Consider the following 16,347-nt stretch of genomic DNA (forward strand, 5'->3'; position numbering starts at 1 on the left):
ATAAATTGGTACTTCTTGACAGATATTCTACTAGAAGTTTCACAGATATTCTAGTGTCTCATCTATAGATCAGGAAAACGTTATGATAGAGGCAAAGGTGAAGTAATAAACAAATAAGGAGAGGAAGTGGCTGCAGCATTTAAACTTAAAAGGTAGAGCAACAGCCTTCTACCATGCCTACAAGAAGGATGAAATTGTTTCAAGGAGTAATTTCTCTTTTCCTTCATAAAACACAGGTGAGCAGAAATCTGGGACCAGGCTAAACAGTGCATCTGTCTTATCAAATCTCTCTGGAAATGTGACGAGGAGTCCAAATAGCTCTTCCTCCTCTGTAAGGCTTCTTAACCCTCGAACTGCAGAAGCAACAAATAGTTCTGTGGTAGCTCAGAATGCCAATAAAAGCTGTGCTCAACAATGTAAATTGAAGAGAAGTGTTTGTTTTCCTGTATCTGTTCTGCACAATGCAGCTGGAAAAGAAAATGCTACAAGTCCAGTTGTGACTAACAAGAAAGAAATGTCAATTGTGGCATCAGGTCTGAATCAAAGTGAACATGTAAGTATATTTCAGAAGTTTTAGAGATCACTTGTTAATCATCCCTGATTACCACTATAGTCCTCAACATAGAGAGATCTAAGTGTAATGGAAGCTAATCTTACAGGAATAGCAGATCAGCAATACAGCAACTCAAATCAAACTTTTTCACTCCTAAAAATGAAGAATGCTGCCTGTAAACAGCACTATTAAGCTTAGTGAAGTTTGAACTTTTTAAATGACTGCCTACCATCTAGGGGAAAAACCCATTATTCCAAAGCAAGAGGACCTTTATTTCTAGAAATCCTTGGGGCTTGGCAGGGAGGGGGCTGTTTGGTTGGTTGGTTCCCTTAATGTTAACGGATGCTGCTTCTTTACGCAAATTCTGATCCATAGTGAGGATTTCTGTAATTAATCAATTCTGACTTGCTAATAAACCTGTTTCTACAATCCATTTCCAGGAGAATATGGCTTTTGGTTTCTAAACTACTGACCGAGAGCTCTTCTTTACTTTAGCCTGTTGAATGATTCCAAAATTATTGACTTTTAAGGAAATGTATGTTCTGTGTGCCAACACAAATAAAACCATTACTTCAAAGTAACTATCTTATTATGTTATACTCCTATAAACTGGAGTTGTTGGTTTTTTTAATCTGTTTTGCTAGCTATTAATTTTCTTATCTGCTTTTCAGTTGGTGGTCCAGAAGTTTGCAAGAAAAACTCAGAGCACTTTATCTAATCACATTACTGAAGGAACAACCCATGTCATAATGAAAACAGGTTTGTTGGGAGCTATATGAACAAATCCTATATTTACACACCATATAGAATTTTAACTCTAGGCTAACCAACAAGCAGACACTTCAGCAATAAATTTGAATAAGTCTGAGGAGAAGATATTGTTTTCTTCTCTATCATAATTTTTTTGTTTAAACTTGTGAATGTTTCTTATTCTATTTCACAGAATCGGAGTGAGGGTATGTTTTATTTCCTTGTGTGGTTTGGAGTTAATGTTACTTTAATATTTTTTTTTTCCCCTCCAGCTGTTTGCTCACAATTTTCAGGTGTTTACAGCACGTTAACATGAAGCAGTTCAGAACCAACCAAAAAGAAAACAAGATAGTTCCTAAAGAAATGGGATACGAACATTCCGGAAATAAGATGCTGTTTTGGTTTCCTAATTCCTTGCAGGGATTATAAATGCTGTTTCATTCTAAATATTGGAAAGAAACTTATCTTTAATAGAAAACTGGAAGTGGGACTTAACTGTATGTATAACTGATGGTAATTGATAGTGAAGGTGTGCTTCCATAGGAACAAAGCACTACCATTTCATTGTAACTATTATTTGCATACTTAATTAAGGTATTTAAATTAGTTTTTGCTCACTGGTAGAGCTCAAGAATCCCATTATTAAAAGCCTGAAGGAACTTTATAGAAACTTCAGTACAATACTACAGTTTCGAATTTGACAAATGTATTCTGAAACAGAGAGCATTATATTGACTTCAGGAAAGCATAATGTTCTTCAGTAACATTAAGTTACTATATTGCTGTGTCTAGGCATAGGTTGTATTTAAGCTCTCTACTGAACGTACCGCTAGCTTTTAACCAATATTTTCTTAAAAAAGAAAATATTTTGAGCCAAATCTGGATGTGGGTATGCTATACACTGTGCTTGCATTTTGCTTCATAGAAGCACTTCTAGCTGGCTCATATTTGGTTACAATCTATCACATCAGCCTTTCTTGCTTTTGAAAACCAACATAGAAAAGGAGCCAGAAAATGCTGTTACTCCAAATCTATGGACTCAGTTTTGGCCTTTTTCTTCAGGAAGTGTATCATAGACACCATGACCATGTGTTTTTGGAGAGGTACATTGTTCTGTCTTCATACAAATATAGATAGGATAAACTGCCTTCTGAAGTTGTGCCTGTTCTGGCAGAGTAGGTGATGATCTTAAATGGCTAATCATTAAAAGTTTATGCCAACATTAGGCACTGAATCCTACTGTTTAGTGTCCTCTATCTTGACTAGGGTTTGGAAGTCGTACCTGTGATTAGTTTCTGCTCATTTCCTTCAGTTTAGGAATCAGGACACTAGAATTTTGGAACCTTTCTATAGATAGTCTTGACATTTTGCTGCTGCACTTGGCAAAAAACTTTTGCTTTTAGGTACAAATAACCTGAGCTGGTGTTTTTGTTTTTTTTTCACTAATGGCAAAACCAAAAGAGATCTTATTCTTGTTTGCCCTGCAGATAAGGAGCTGGTGTGTGAACGGACACTGAAGTACTTTCTGGGTATTGCAGGAAGAAAATGGGTAGTTAGTTATCAGTGTAAGTACAACTTGTTTTGGAGCTAAATGGTCTCTGCCCTTCTACCACAAATGAACTCTTCACTTGTTCCAGTAAAAAAAAAAAAGCATTTATTCATGTCTTGGCATCCGATGTTTTGCAGTTTCTTCTAAATACGTTAAAATAAATAAAGCCAAACCCAAACAAACAGCAACAGCAAGCTGCTTTCTCTTCTGAATACTTTTCCTGCTTTCATATAACCACATTGGATTGCTCCCTACCCTGACAAAAGCCTTTCCTCCCTCTTAATTTAAATCTTTGAGGTGCATGGCTTCAGTTAGTGCAAAATTAATATTATTTTATAAAAGGTAAAAAAATTCTTTAAGTTCTTTCAGGCATCATAGAGTATTCAGTTTCCCTTAGTACAAATACCTTCACTATAATATAGCAATGAAGTCAGACTATTGGCAGTGGAAGAACAATTTTGTTGGATAAAATTACTTGTCCTGTTCTGATCTTTTTATTTAGGGGTAATTCAGTCTTTTAAAGAAGGAAGGATACTGGATGAGGTAGGTCATTTATCTTAAGAGTGAAATGTCAAATGTGTAAGCAATGCTGTTATATTGATAGACCTATTAGTAGCCTCAGCTATTGTCTAAACATTTAATATATGGAAATTTGGCTCTGAAAACTGGGATTCTAGTTTTACCAAATGCTAGGACCAAAAGCCACACTTAGGCTATATGTATTCATCGTTATTGAAGACATAATGGGTCCCTATTATTTTTTTTAACAGGTAATAGGCATATTTTTTTATAAGTGTTCCTACTGATATTGATGGATTACAGCATAGAGGAAAAGATCTGTTGTCTGCTTAAGAAAATAATGTTGGAACATAGCTACATACATTGTTTTGTTTTGTTTTTAAACTTTAGAATAGCCAGCTGCTGAAAACTCGTTCCAGCATTTACTGCCTTTCCTAGTAGAAATGGCTTATTTGATATGACCCTGATTTAGGTGTATTTTTGTATTCCTGGGTAGTATTTGGATTTTCATTCTCTAGTACAGATTTTTGGAGAATGTCATATTAGTGACACAGTATGGATCTCATATATCGAATGAGCAGAAACGCCCACTTTCTGGTATGAAATCCATACACCCTTTTGTCAAGGCAAGGGTGAAGAAGAAAAATCTTAGACCCAAAAAGGCCCTAGGAAGGGGTATTAAAGGCTCTCCTGTGCTTGGGGTAAAAGGGGGAAGTTGCTACAGAATTGACTGGGAACGCTAGAATGTGGGACAGCAGTTAACATTGTCATGCACTCTCACATTGCTTTAAGCAAGGAGAAGAGCTTCCAGTTATAATGAAAACCAAAATTTTTTTTTTCAAGTAAACTGAAAATATGCAGCTGCTCTTCATACTTTTGTAGCAGGTTAGACTGCATGGAAGTTTTGGAGAAATGGGAGTTTGAGTCAGATGTAGGCCTGAAATTATCAAATGCAGCACTGTATTTGTTATTAATCTATATACTAAGTGAATGCCTTGAAATAAAGTAGATGTTGAAGATCTAGAGGTTATGTACTTACAATTAATTTCTATCAAATGAGACTTTACTGATAAGTTAATTATAGTCTTAGAGTGTGCCCCTTCTTTTACATAGTTTGCTAGACTACTATGCAGTTTGACCATAATTTGTTTCTTTAAAAATTGTCTGATGCTGCAGGGGTTTCATTACTGCTCTCCATCATTTTTCTTGAAAAGCCTTTTAATTAATTTTCTGCATACGCTTAATTGTAAGGTTTCCAGTTCTGAATCTGACTTCTTGTTCTGATCCAGAACTCTGACCAGGAAAGTGTTCTCAGTCTCTAATTTCTGATTGCTTGTTTATGTTATGTTCCAGGAGAATTTTGAAGTTAGAGGAGATGTAATCAATGGGAGAAACCACCACGGTCCTAAGAGGGCTAGACAGTCTCTCACTGAAAAGGTATGAGCACATCAGGGAGGACAATCCTGTCCTGCTGTGACTGTTTCAGATATGCAGCTATACTCACTGAATATCTGGAACTTATTCCAGTTTCTCTGCTGTTCCATGTATACAGAGTTGTACAAATTAAGCCTTTTTATACATGAAAGGTGAGCTCTGTCCGCAGCAGTGCAGATATGCTCAAGTGACTCACTATGCTTAGAGTGAATGCTGTCTTTTTATAAGATTGGTATAGGATAGCACAGGGTTGAGGGGTTTTGATTGTATTCTTTTGTTTTGTAGGTTACAAAGAGCTTCAGATAAACTTTGTGAAACACCGATAGCTTGACAACCAGTCCTAGAAGTGCAATGAAACCAGCATATTAAGTATTGTCCTTTAAAGATACCATATGTACTCTGTTAACATGTTCCTTGTTTTTCAGATCTTTAAAGACTTTGAGATCTGTTGCTATGGACCTTTCACTGATATGACTACAGGTGTGTCATTTCAGTGGAATTAAATGAACTCTTAGCATAAAAAATATTTGGAGGGGGATTGTGTGCATTCACCAGAGTTTTACATTTGCCCTCTTCTCTGATACTCTTGTACCTCTTTTACTCTGAAACTTTCAGAGTACCCATATGAGGTATAGTATAGGTAAAGAACTTTATCCACCTCTATCTCCAGATAGAATGGAAACGCTGTTCTCTTCTATTTGGATGTCCTCAGAGAACTGCTCTGGCAATTTTGCTGTATTTCAGAACAGGCCTTTTATCTAGTTTATCTCTGATTCTCTAGCAATGAAGGAAAAGCATTAATATCATGCTGTCTGGTAACTGGTTTAGATGCTATTGAACACTTGTATTTGAGCTTTTTTCCTTCTCTCTTAGTAAATAGTTCCTAAGTATTGTTTTTCTAGCAGTTGACATATCCTCAGTGTAATCTTCTCTCTCTAGCAGCAGATGTTAGAAGTGAAACACACAACAAAGCCAGGACTTTATATACAAAGAAAAAGCTGGGGAGGATAGCTTCTTTTTGTTAGTTTAAAATTGAATAACGTATTGTAGGTGTTTTGAAAATTTAAGCTAGAATTTTTCTACTTAAAATATGTGTACCTCTCTTCCCATTTTTGTGGCTTATTCAGCAGATACTTTCCGATTTGTCCAATATAACTTTATTTTTGACTGGGTGAAATATCCTCACATCTCTTGACATTTACAATAATTACTACAGAGGATGCAGTGATTTCACCTGCTGCAGTGATCATCAATTATGGCTCTTATACTTGAGAGACTTATTTATCTTCTTCACTACCAATTCAACAAATTGGTGGAAATTAAATACTTTGGCCACTTTTGTTAATGAGAGATAATCACAGTTCTAACTTCTGATTTTTAATTTTAATTTCATGTCTTACATCCTTATGATAAGAGGAAATAAATTGTTAGTGACTTTCTCTTAAGTTTTGGGCATGTGGTGTTTTGCTTTTTCAGGGTTTTTGTTTTGTTTAGTCCTGAGTAGAGGGTGAGGGAAGAAGGTGAGTTGATGTTCCTCAGCAGGCTAGAAAGTGAAAGGACTTATTCTCTACTAAGGCTTACATTTCTTTCAAATGTTCGTAGTTTATATCTTGGGACAAACACATGAGGACTTAGGGAATAGTATCGGTTTGAACGTGATATAAAACATTGAAGTAATAGACTGCTTATCTGATTTCTTCAGAACATCTAGAATGGATGGTGGAGCTTTGTGGTGCCTCTGTAGTGAAGCAACTTCATCTGTTCACACACAAAACAGTAAGTGTTAATGAATGTTACACTTAACATAGTGAACGGTCTATAGTTACATAATACGCAACTGTTGAAAGATTACATGGCCTTCATGGGCTTGTCAAAGACTGATGCATCCAGGTATGTTAGAGAGAACTGTCTGCTCAGTAATGATGCCAAACTGCATGGCAACAGTTCTTGTGTTCTAGGGTCTGGCTACTCTGTATTAGAAGACAGGCTAACTTTTAGTGGAAAACTGATCGGAGTACTCTGTGTAGGCCAGATAGCTAATCTCTGTTGAAATCAGCACTGAGTCTCACTTTCCAGTGCAAAAGGCCTTTAGTGCCTTAACTTAGTCACAGCATTCCTGGAGAGAAATCACAGAAAAATCTTAGGAACTAATGTCTTTCTCTACTACCACTTCTTAAAGTCCTCTCTGAAGTGATGTACTGAAGCAGTTAGCCCAGTTATCGCTCTCTGCAGATAGGTGTGAGAGTAATTTAATGACAGACAGATAACAGTAGCATTTTTATTTTCTTATCTTAAAATCCTAGAATTCTACTTCTGTCGTGGTTGTGCAGCCAGATGCGTGGATGGAAAACACAGATTATAGAGGTAAAAAAACGTGCTGTCATGGACTGTTTTTATAGTACACACTGAATGTCTTTATCGCCTCAGTCCTTTTAATAGTTAAATATCAGAGAGGTTTGTAGAGGAATTTAAGTAAAATCCTACTGCATCTGGAGATGGAGGTATGTCTTGGAAGAAAAATCTGAAAGGACAAGGTATATTATCTCAAGAATCAGCAATAGAGTCTTAAAAGGTAGTCTGGCGGGCAAATCCTAGTCTTGGCTCAGTTGTCCTGCATATCATCAGCTTTATGGAAACTTTTCTGATTGGAGATAGTTTCTAAAAGGTGGGAAAGCATGCCCTTGGAGGACTAGTAAGATCTAGGAGAAACCCTCAGATGGGACAAGATTCTCTTGGTCTGGAAAGAATATCTAGCTACAAAGCATTAACTGATACAGCTTTGCCTTTTTTTTTTTTTTTTTTCCTCCCCTTAATCAAAATGCTCCAGAGAAACCATGAGACTTTGAAAGTGCAAGTGTTCCAGACTAACTTACTTTTAAATGAGATAGTGGGATTTATGGGATGAATGGGAGCTAGTTAGGCTACAGTGGAGTTCAACAAAAAAATGGAGCAGGAGGATGATGTAAAAACAGCTGTTTCCGTGGCACTGGGAAAATGAGAAAATAAAGAAAAAGATCCTGAAACAGTGAAGAACAGTCTGGGAGCACTGCAGTAATTTTCTGTTGCTTCTCTCTTAATGAGACTCATTGCTTGTCACATACTCTGTATGCCTGAGCAGACAGGAACTGAGGCTCTGTCGCCGAGATCGTAAATTAAAAGTTAACAAGGACTGCACTCTGCTTTTAGTGTTTATTCTATGATGTTCAGAACTTCCTGCCTGACCATTTGCCAAACAGCTATTCTTTTTGGAGCAGCAATATTACCTGCATTGTTAAAAGGAGTAGTAGTGCCACATCACTGTTTTTAGACTCTTGTTTCTTATCAAGGCCTTTAAAATGTCAAATTAAAGCAAATAGCTTAATCTGAAAGACATCAGTAAGCTCACCTTAAGCTTGCTTTGACTCATTGATAATAGTTTTATCATTTGTGTCTTTGTCTTACAGCAATCCAGCAAAAGAACAATGTTGCCATGGTGACTCGAGAGTGGGTATTAGACAGTGTTGCTTGCTATGAGTGCCAGGAGTTCGATGCTTACCTTGTGTCCTAAGGGTGATCTGCAGTTCTTTTTCCACTGCTCAGAAATTCTCATCAGTGCTGATACTTTGGTAATTATTTTAAGGACTGAGAATTTTTAAGTCACTTATACAGAGATTATGTGCATGTAGTGTTCTTGTTCAGAGTAAAATAACTACATTTTTATTAACAATAAAGTTACTTAAACAACATTGCCATATAAAGATGGAATTATCCACTGTTCTTTAAAGATTAACATTTCTAATGTCAAAATGGTCCCTTAAAATTAATGTAAAACAAATTTTAAAAGTTAGAAAATTTAGAACATTTGAACACCTCAAAGAAATGGTGATGTATTATTTACCATTGCAGCCAGTTCCTTTTTATATACTTGAGGACATTTTGGAGACAGTCATTTGCAAGAGTAATATTGGGCTCACGACTTGAATTACAACGTACTTGCACTCCCAAGTAACCTCCATATTTTCATTTTGCATGTATACATACCCTGAATAAGGGTGTATACCAATACAATGGAATATTATTTTGTGATTACTAATGCATCAGCCTGGTTAGTCTTAGGCTATGGATTACAGTTGTGTTGAAAACTAAACAAACAGCTCTCTTGTTGTATATAAAAGTGCCAACTTGTCCTAACCAGGAAAATCATCCACAGGTGCAGCCCCTGAAAAGCCAACACTTGATTCTCAATTTAAACCAGTCCTTAAAACCACAAGCCTATACCAGTGTTGTGTCAGTCTTATTTCTGAGAAGTGTATGTGGCACCTATGAAGAGATAATAAACAGATGCACTTTAGTATCCCAGTGACCTATAATAAGCCCTATGAGAATCTGCTTCTAATAGTCCCTGCCTGCAAAATGAGACTGCAAAGAAAATAAATTGCTTTCTATGGAAGAAAATATGTTGCTTTTTTCTGTTGCCAAGCAATTCAACTTCATAAATAATTTTTTTTATACTTTCAGAGCAGGAAGAGAACCTGTTTTCATAAAGTTGTTTAAAAAAATGTAGCTAAGTTCAGAGAATTGTTTGGTATTCAGATGCTGCTAGGTTGTCTTGGAAAGTTATAGAAAGTGTGTTTATAAATATTGGAATGCTCAAAGGAAATAAAATTATTTTGGCAAGTATTTTACTTAATTGTTTAGCTCTTCTTATGTGACTCAGTCACTCAGTCTCTGCATTGAAGCATATATGAAAAAAATACCTGAAGTCCAGCCTCCTGGAATGGGGGAAGGGAGTGGAGACTTACTGGAGGAGGTCAAAAATGTAAATTAGAATTTTAGAGCTGGAATCAGAATTGTAATTTCCATCAACCTGAGGAGCAAATGTGTTATCAAGTGTCTTGCAGTTGCCAAGTGGAGGCAAATGTAGTCTAACTAGGCATTGCTACTGGTAGTGTAAGTGCTGGAAGCATTTGCTCTGTTGACATAAATCACTGTTTTCTTCTATGTGACAATATTTCATAACTATCGAGGCTGTTCAACACAGCCTCACCTTCAGACTGGTGCTCCTCTTATCTCTAGAGCCCACGTTGGTTGATTGGTTGGTTGGTTTGTGTTTTTTAATAATCTACATTTCAAAAGATAGCTGGGGGGATCGACTAAATGCTGCCTGTTAGATGTGAGTAAAAGGCCAAGGAAAACTGTTTTGCATCTGCCACTGTGAAATTGTTCCTCAGATCTTGACACAAAGGTTGTCCTTTCTAGCAGGTAAGGTACTAGCTCCAGCTAGATAATTGTCTGTAGGAATGACACCTGTGACATTGCCCTTCTTCCTCAGAGGTGACTAGACTAGATCTGTGGAAACTGTTTCTCATAAAGTAAGTATAAGCTATGAACTTTTGTAGTAATCTACATCTCATTTAAGATATGAGTGAAGTGAAACGGTTTGACTAAACAGATACCTAGATAAAGGAAGGATATGCTTCCAGATAAGACAGTTTAAGGAGAGCTGATATGGCCTCCATAACAGAATCCATATTGACTTCTCTAGTCTGACTTCCATCTTCAGTAATAAAGCCCCAGCACTTGGAGCTTCACAGCCACCGTATGGGTTGGAAATGCCATTTTATATATGAGGATCAAGCTGCATTTCCTCCCTGTTTGCTCACATGCAAGAGCAGCTTGCTTTGTGACACTTCCCAGGGTAGGAAGCCTCTGAGGTGAACGCATTTTTGAGACATGGCTAGGCCATGCTGTGCCTTTTACAGTAATTACCTGAGGGCAAGGAGTAGCAGAATCAAATATCATTAAAGAACTAGACACCTAGTTAAAGGGGCTGCGTACAAACTGTCCTAGTAATCAGCATGTGCCTTGAATGCTATTCACTAGGGTGAGGGAAGAAACAAAGGAAAGGCTGGCACTTGCTGTAGGTTTGCCTGAGGCTTTGCCATCAGGTAAGTGCTATATTTATAATTAAAACTGCTCTGCTTTTGTAACTTAACAGGAGCTTTTCTTGATGTAGGTGCATAAGGGTCAACTTCCAAGAAACCTGAGCTCTGCTGTTGTTCAGTGTATTTACCCCCTCCCATGGTCCCAGCTGCAGAAGGAATCTATTGGACACAGAGCTTTGACCCAGTCTTTATGGTCAGTACTTTCTTGACATTGTGTTCAGGCTATGTTTCCTCTGAATCAGTAGGAGCCGGTGCATCAGAGTAATGCTTTACTGTACAGAAGTTTTCAAAACTACATGGGGAGGGCGGGGAGCAATTGACTTTTTTCCTTCCCCTTTTCTCTAGGCTATTAAATGCTAACTAATCCTAATGCAAAGGAGAGGAATTTATTACTTTTTGGAACAAAGTACATCCTGTGCTAATGAGAGCTCACCTTGCACTGGGGCAGTAACAGGCTGGCTTTGTCTCGCAACCACTGCACTAGCATTGTTGCAGTCCGTCCCTTTTTCCCCTTAAGGTGTTGCTGAGAATCCTTAGCATCTGATTCTGGATAATATATGTTGCCTGACGCCTGGCTATGCCATGCATGGTTTCTATTGTTCTTTACTTCACACAGCCTTCAGCTATGTAGAGTAGGAATCAGCTGTAGCACCAGGCAGGCTCATCAAAAACGTTTAGCCTGGCTCTTGTCTACTATAGCATCTGAGATCAGGCACAGCCCAAAGCCTCAGGCCCTGCAGAGGTGTTCTGAGGCTCTGTTCCTGCCTTTTCACCAGCACAAATGAGTTGAAGTATTTCTGTGAGGCTGCCTTATCTTACCAGAGAAACTGTTAACAAGCCATGGGGAGGCAGAAGCTGTCCAGGGCTTATTTTCTAATATATGGGAATTAATTCCTGGTTAAAATTCATGTATGTTAATTAGGTATAGCTTTGTCTTGCATTCTTATCAGCCATGCTGATGTGGAGGCCAGCAGAGAGTAAGCAGCCTGTTACCAATTCGCACTGTCCTTTACATTTTGCTGCTAGGCAGCATGGAGTTATGCATTGACAGAGCCCACTCAGGTTACATTAATGTTAGAATAAATGTGTAATTGCTGTTTGCTCCATAGCTATTGTGGAGGCTGCAGACTGAAGCAATGGGGAGAGGTTTGTAGACTGTAGGGGGTAATTAAGCATCAAAGTAAAAATATTACTCAATAGTTAAAAGCCCTTTGCATTTGGCAATATTGAATTTTGATATAGGATTCTTCTGTTTCTCAAAGGGAGTTTCTGGTCCTTAAGAAAACAAAAGAGCAGACTTTCTCCTGGAACATGGTGCAGCACATCTGTATCTAAAATGTTTGTGCAGTGCCCCGATGCATTTCTCCTTGCCATACCAAACGCTTCCCCCATAAGGGGGTGAGACTGAACCATATTGTCACTCCTCTTTTTCCCTCCTTGGTCCAGTTCCTTGCTCAGAACTCTTTAACATGCAAGAGTCTGGGGCCACCACAGCTGCCCCTGGTGATATTGGAAACACCTGCATGGCATGCATGTTGAAGACTGATATGCTGGAAGAGTCCACATGCTAGAAATTCCAGCTGGATTTGTTTATGTCAGTTTTTACTACAACCTGAACACGCAGGATGGTGCCAGCACACTGCTCTTTCCACCTCTGACTCTGCAGCCTGATTTGTAGACTCGTCATTACACAGGTAGGGTAATTGGTGGTGGTGGTGGCTGTTTGCCGGGGAACACCCTTTACATTCCTGATAGGTTATGGATGGCAGCTCCTGCTCAAAAAGGAGGTAATGGAGGGCTTGCTCTCCATGCTATAATGTAGAGATTTTTAATATATTTACTAGCAGAGCTGTGTAGAGAGATTTTTAATATATTTACTAGCAGAACGTTGTAAATTAGCTTCTTTGAGGCTTGTTTTAAAATAATATTAAAGTGGCAAAGCCATTTAACATATGTAGGAGGCAAAGGAAGGAGAAGACAGCAGCTGGGATTCCCACAGCAGGCTCTGGTCTGATTGGGCTGTACAGAGATCTCCCTCGTTCTTTCCTGCTTGGGGTTTTAGGTGGCGGTGGGGAGCTCTTTAGCCTGCACTCCCTGCCTTGCCACTTCACTTTGTCATTATTGCTTGGAAAGGGACTTTAGAAGTGCATCTTTAATTTATTGGAACTCCAACTTGTCTACCTCCTTCCCTCAAAGGAGCAGTAGCTCCCTGCTTATGGGACTGATGGCAGAATTTGGGGAGTGTGTGTGTTAGTGTGCCACGGGGCTTCCAGAGGGAAAGTTTGATTCCAGTGGGGCTGCAGCGTTGTCTGGCTTGGGTCTTTCTCTACACAGTCCTACAGCAGAGCAAGGATTCATGAGACTTCACTGATTTATAGAGAGTGCCTGAGCCTTTTCTGCACTGAGACTGATGCAAGCTGACTAAAGGACCATAGGCTCTGGCAAGCATGTTGTGCTGGCACTGCCTAGATTACAAGGGTCAGTCATAAAGCAATCACATTAAATGGTGGATCTCAAAACTTTCTATAGATGTGATTGATTTTTCTCTCCTGTTCCCCTTCTGCTTGAGGCTAGATATTACTGTCCCTACTTTATCAGTTGTTTCTGGTCCTAGGTAGATCAGGAGCATTTCTGTGTACAGGCTGGAAGCATTCCAGCCCTAGATAGTGTCTGCCAAACCAACTGCTCCTTCCCTGTAAAAGGAGACTGACAAGGGCTTGATTGTGGCTTGGGATGGTAGGGATTTGTTCAATAAAGGTATCTTTTGCAACACCTTTATTCTGCTGCCTTAGACTGGCTTTTCTGTGGGTGCCTTAAATTTGAAATAGTGTTCCTTTTGAATTCTGTAAAGTTGTATGTATTTCAGTACCTGACCTACTAATACTGCTGATGAGCAGCAATTGATTACATGTATAGCTTTTTTGCTGAAGTAGTTTACTCTTTAAAATCCTCCCCCTGCATTTGGATCCATACACAAAGAGTTATTTCCTTGCAGATCTGAAGCCATTTATAAGAGAGCAGCTTATTCATGGATGCAATTAGGACACTTGTCTGACTCATTACTAGAGTTAATGGTAAATCAAAGAAATATTCAGTACGTTCCTATAATTATTCTTGGTGATTTGCTGGATTGTTTTCATCTTGGGTCTGGTGTCAGTTTTATTTTGCTGATATTATGAATAAAAACCTTGTGCATAATCTATAATGGTCCATCTTGGTAGGAAATACCCATGAATTCACCTGGTTTACAGGACAGACGATGTGAGCTGAGGCTAAGCAGTGAAGGTAAGGGCTTCGTCCTCCTCTCCCTACGTTGTTCTGGGTGTGTACTGGCTCTCCTTTAGAATCTTAACTATGATCCTGAGACTGCAGAAGGACTGTTCAGACTCTCCAGGCTTTGTGCAGGGATTCTTTAGCACAAGTTGCACTACATGCCTTTCTTCGCTGAAGATGTATGTTAAGCGTTTGGCTTGGATCAAAGTGGAGTCTGCTGAAGAAGATTAATTTGATGTAATGTTAATTGTTTGGAGTACAGGCAATAGCTTTTCTTGAAAAGGCAGTAAGAACAGACACCTTGCCAGAAAAGAAGTGAGAAGGGCTTTTCTGAAGGGATTTCAAGACTCATGCTTATGGAATCAATGCAGCACTTTCAGAAAGGTGGGGGGATGTGTGCAGGGGCTGCCTGCAGGCTAAGGCCAGAAGGTGTGGAGGCCAGGGTAGAGTACAGGCTCTGTTCTTCTGTGGTGGCAGAGGCAGTCAGAGACTGTTCTGCAGTTCACAGGTGGGTTCATAAGGTACCATGTTGGACTCACATAAGAATGCCTGCACATCAAGTCTTTGCTTTAACAAGTAATTCACCCATGAAGCACAGCAGTGCGTTTTCCAAAGGTCAAGAAATCTTGATTTCTGTGGTGGCAGTGGGACTGTATCCTGTAAAAGCTGCTGGAGCAAAGCGAAACTGTGTGGATTGTCACTTGTGCTGCCCATCTGGTTCTAGGGCCACTGCAATAGATAGAACAGCCGACACACAAAGAAGGCTGATTGATACTCAACAGCCTCTCCAGGAGCAATGGTCTGAATTGAGTCACTTAAGGAAAGCTGAGCAGCAGTTGGTGCTGGCAGTCCTTCCAAGCATTTGTGCGTGAACTAATCTCTTCATCCTGTCCTGGGTAGGAATAACAGTGTCTCTTGCTTTGCCTTTTGCCCAAAGCATGGAGACAGTCTATCTTCAGTCGCAGCTAACAGCCAGGTAGCAACAAGACGAGGGCTGAAGATGAATTTTTATTCCTTGCAGTCTATGAAGGAGCCAAGATCTGAGACGGGTAGTTTTGGCCTTGGACCAGCGTATTACCAGGAGGTTACAGAATAGGGGAGAGTGGTACAGTTGCTCTCAAGTCATACACACATTAGACTCTGAACTCATCTATGCAGGTTCATCTCTATTTGAAAGGATGCGCTATTTATGATGTGCCTACCAGCAGCTTATAAGCCTTAGCTTAGACTTGAAAAAGCATCAATTCTTGTTTGCTTGTTTCTTTGATGTAAAGAGCACATCTGCAAAGCAGTTCCTTGTTCTGCTGTGGAGCAAAGACATTCACAGCTCATCAGGCCCTGAGCCTTTAATGTTGAGACTGCTGGAATGATAGTATTTGGCAGGCAACAGGTACTTATCTTCACAGGCACATGAGGGAGGGCAGATTCTGCAGGCTGTGACTTATTCATGTGTTGAGTGCTGCTGCTGCAACATCTGATTCAAAAAGAAAAAAAAAAAGCTTTCAGGAGATGATTTACTGTAAAGTTCAGATTTTTAGCAGAACACAAAGTCTTATTCCCTAAAGCAGGATGCAAAGCAATCGTACCTTCATGTACCTGGTCAAATCAGTAGCCAGGCTCTCCCTTCTACATTGTTTGCTGCGGGGCCTACTAAATAACTATGGCACTTAGCCCTTAGAGAGGTAGGAGATCTGAATGCAACTCCAGATAGGCAACTGGCTTGACATGGACTTTTGATGTTAAGGTGACATGCCACCCACCTGCAGAGGAACAATTTCAGTATTGAAGTTGCTGTTGGAATTCAAAAGGTTGCAGGAGAAACTTGCTGGGATTTTTTTTTTTTTTTTTTTTGAGCTGCAAGTCTGATTATTGCAGGCTTTGAAATGAAGTACTTAGTTGTACAAAGATTTGACAAGTTCTTTCTGTGAAAAGCAACCTTTTGTCTGACTGTTTTGTTTCTTTTTTTCTCCTTCCCTGATCAGTACCTAGTTCCTGGATGAAAAGCACAAAAGAAAAGCTGTGCTCAGTTGGACCAAGCTGTACAGTGAAACAGTTCTTACCTTACAGTTCCTTGTGGGGATGGTGCCCTAAAACATGAGAGCTGGCTTCCCTGTATCTGCTGAACAGTGCTACTGTTCATCAAAAAAATTGTTCAGGTGCACAGCTAATTCTTCTGACTCTCTGGAGTACTAGCTGTCCTGGCTCATTATACCTACCATGCAAGGGTTCATGTTTCTATCAGACAGGATGGGCATGTAGCCAGTACACTTGTGCTTCTTACAGTCCTTTCTGTTTCTGTCTAGTCACAATCCATGCAGCAAACAGATTCCTGGATGCTATGGCTT

General features: G+C 39.2%; 1 protein-coding gene across 11 annotated transcripts in view; it reads left to right on the plus strand.

The window, feature by feature from the left end:
• Window positions 1-16,347, plus strand: part of BRCA1 (BRCA1 DNA repair associated) — a 59,682-nt gene that overhangs the window by 18,792 nt on the left and 24,543 nt on the right. For 5 of the 11 annotated variants that reach the window (XM_072885762.1, XM_072885765.1, XM_072885767.1 and 2 more), the window contains 9 exons: window positions 237-553; window positions 1,225-1,312; window positions 2,791-2,868; window positions 3,355-3,395; window positions 4,725-4,808; window positions 5,231-5,285; window positions 6,508-6,581; window positions 7,109-7,169; window positions 8,249-9,469. In XM_072885762.1, coding sequence (XP_072741863.1) covers window positions 237-553; window positions 1,225-1,312; window positions 2,791-2,868; window positions 3,355-3,395; window positions 4,725-4,808; window positions 5,231-5,285; window positions 6,508-6,581; window positions 7,109-7,169; window positions 8,249-8,352 — 902 coding nt within the window. In that variant the 3' untranslated portion in view covers window positions 8,353-9,469. The other 6 variants (XR_012046070.1, XR_012046068.1, XR_012046069.1 and 3 more) reach the window with 6 other exon arrangements.

The sequence above is a fragment of the Ciconia boyciana genome, chromosome 22 (assembly GCF_034638445.1).
Source record: "Ciconia boyciana chromosome 22, ASM3463844v1, whole genome shotgun sequence".
Classification (NCBI taxonomy): Eukaryota; Metazoa; Chordata; class Aves; order Ciconiiformes; family Ciconiidae; genus Ciconia; species Ciconia boyciana.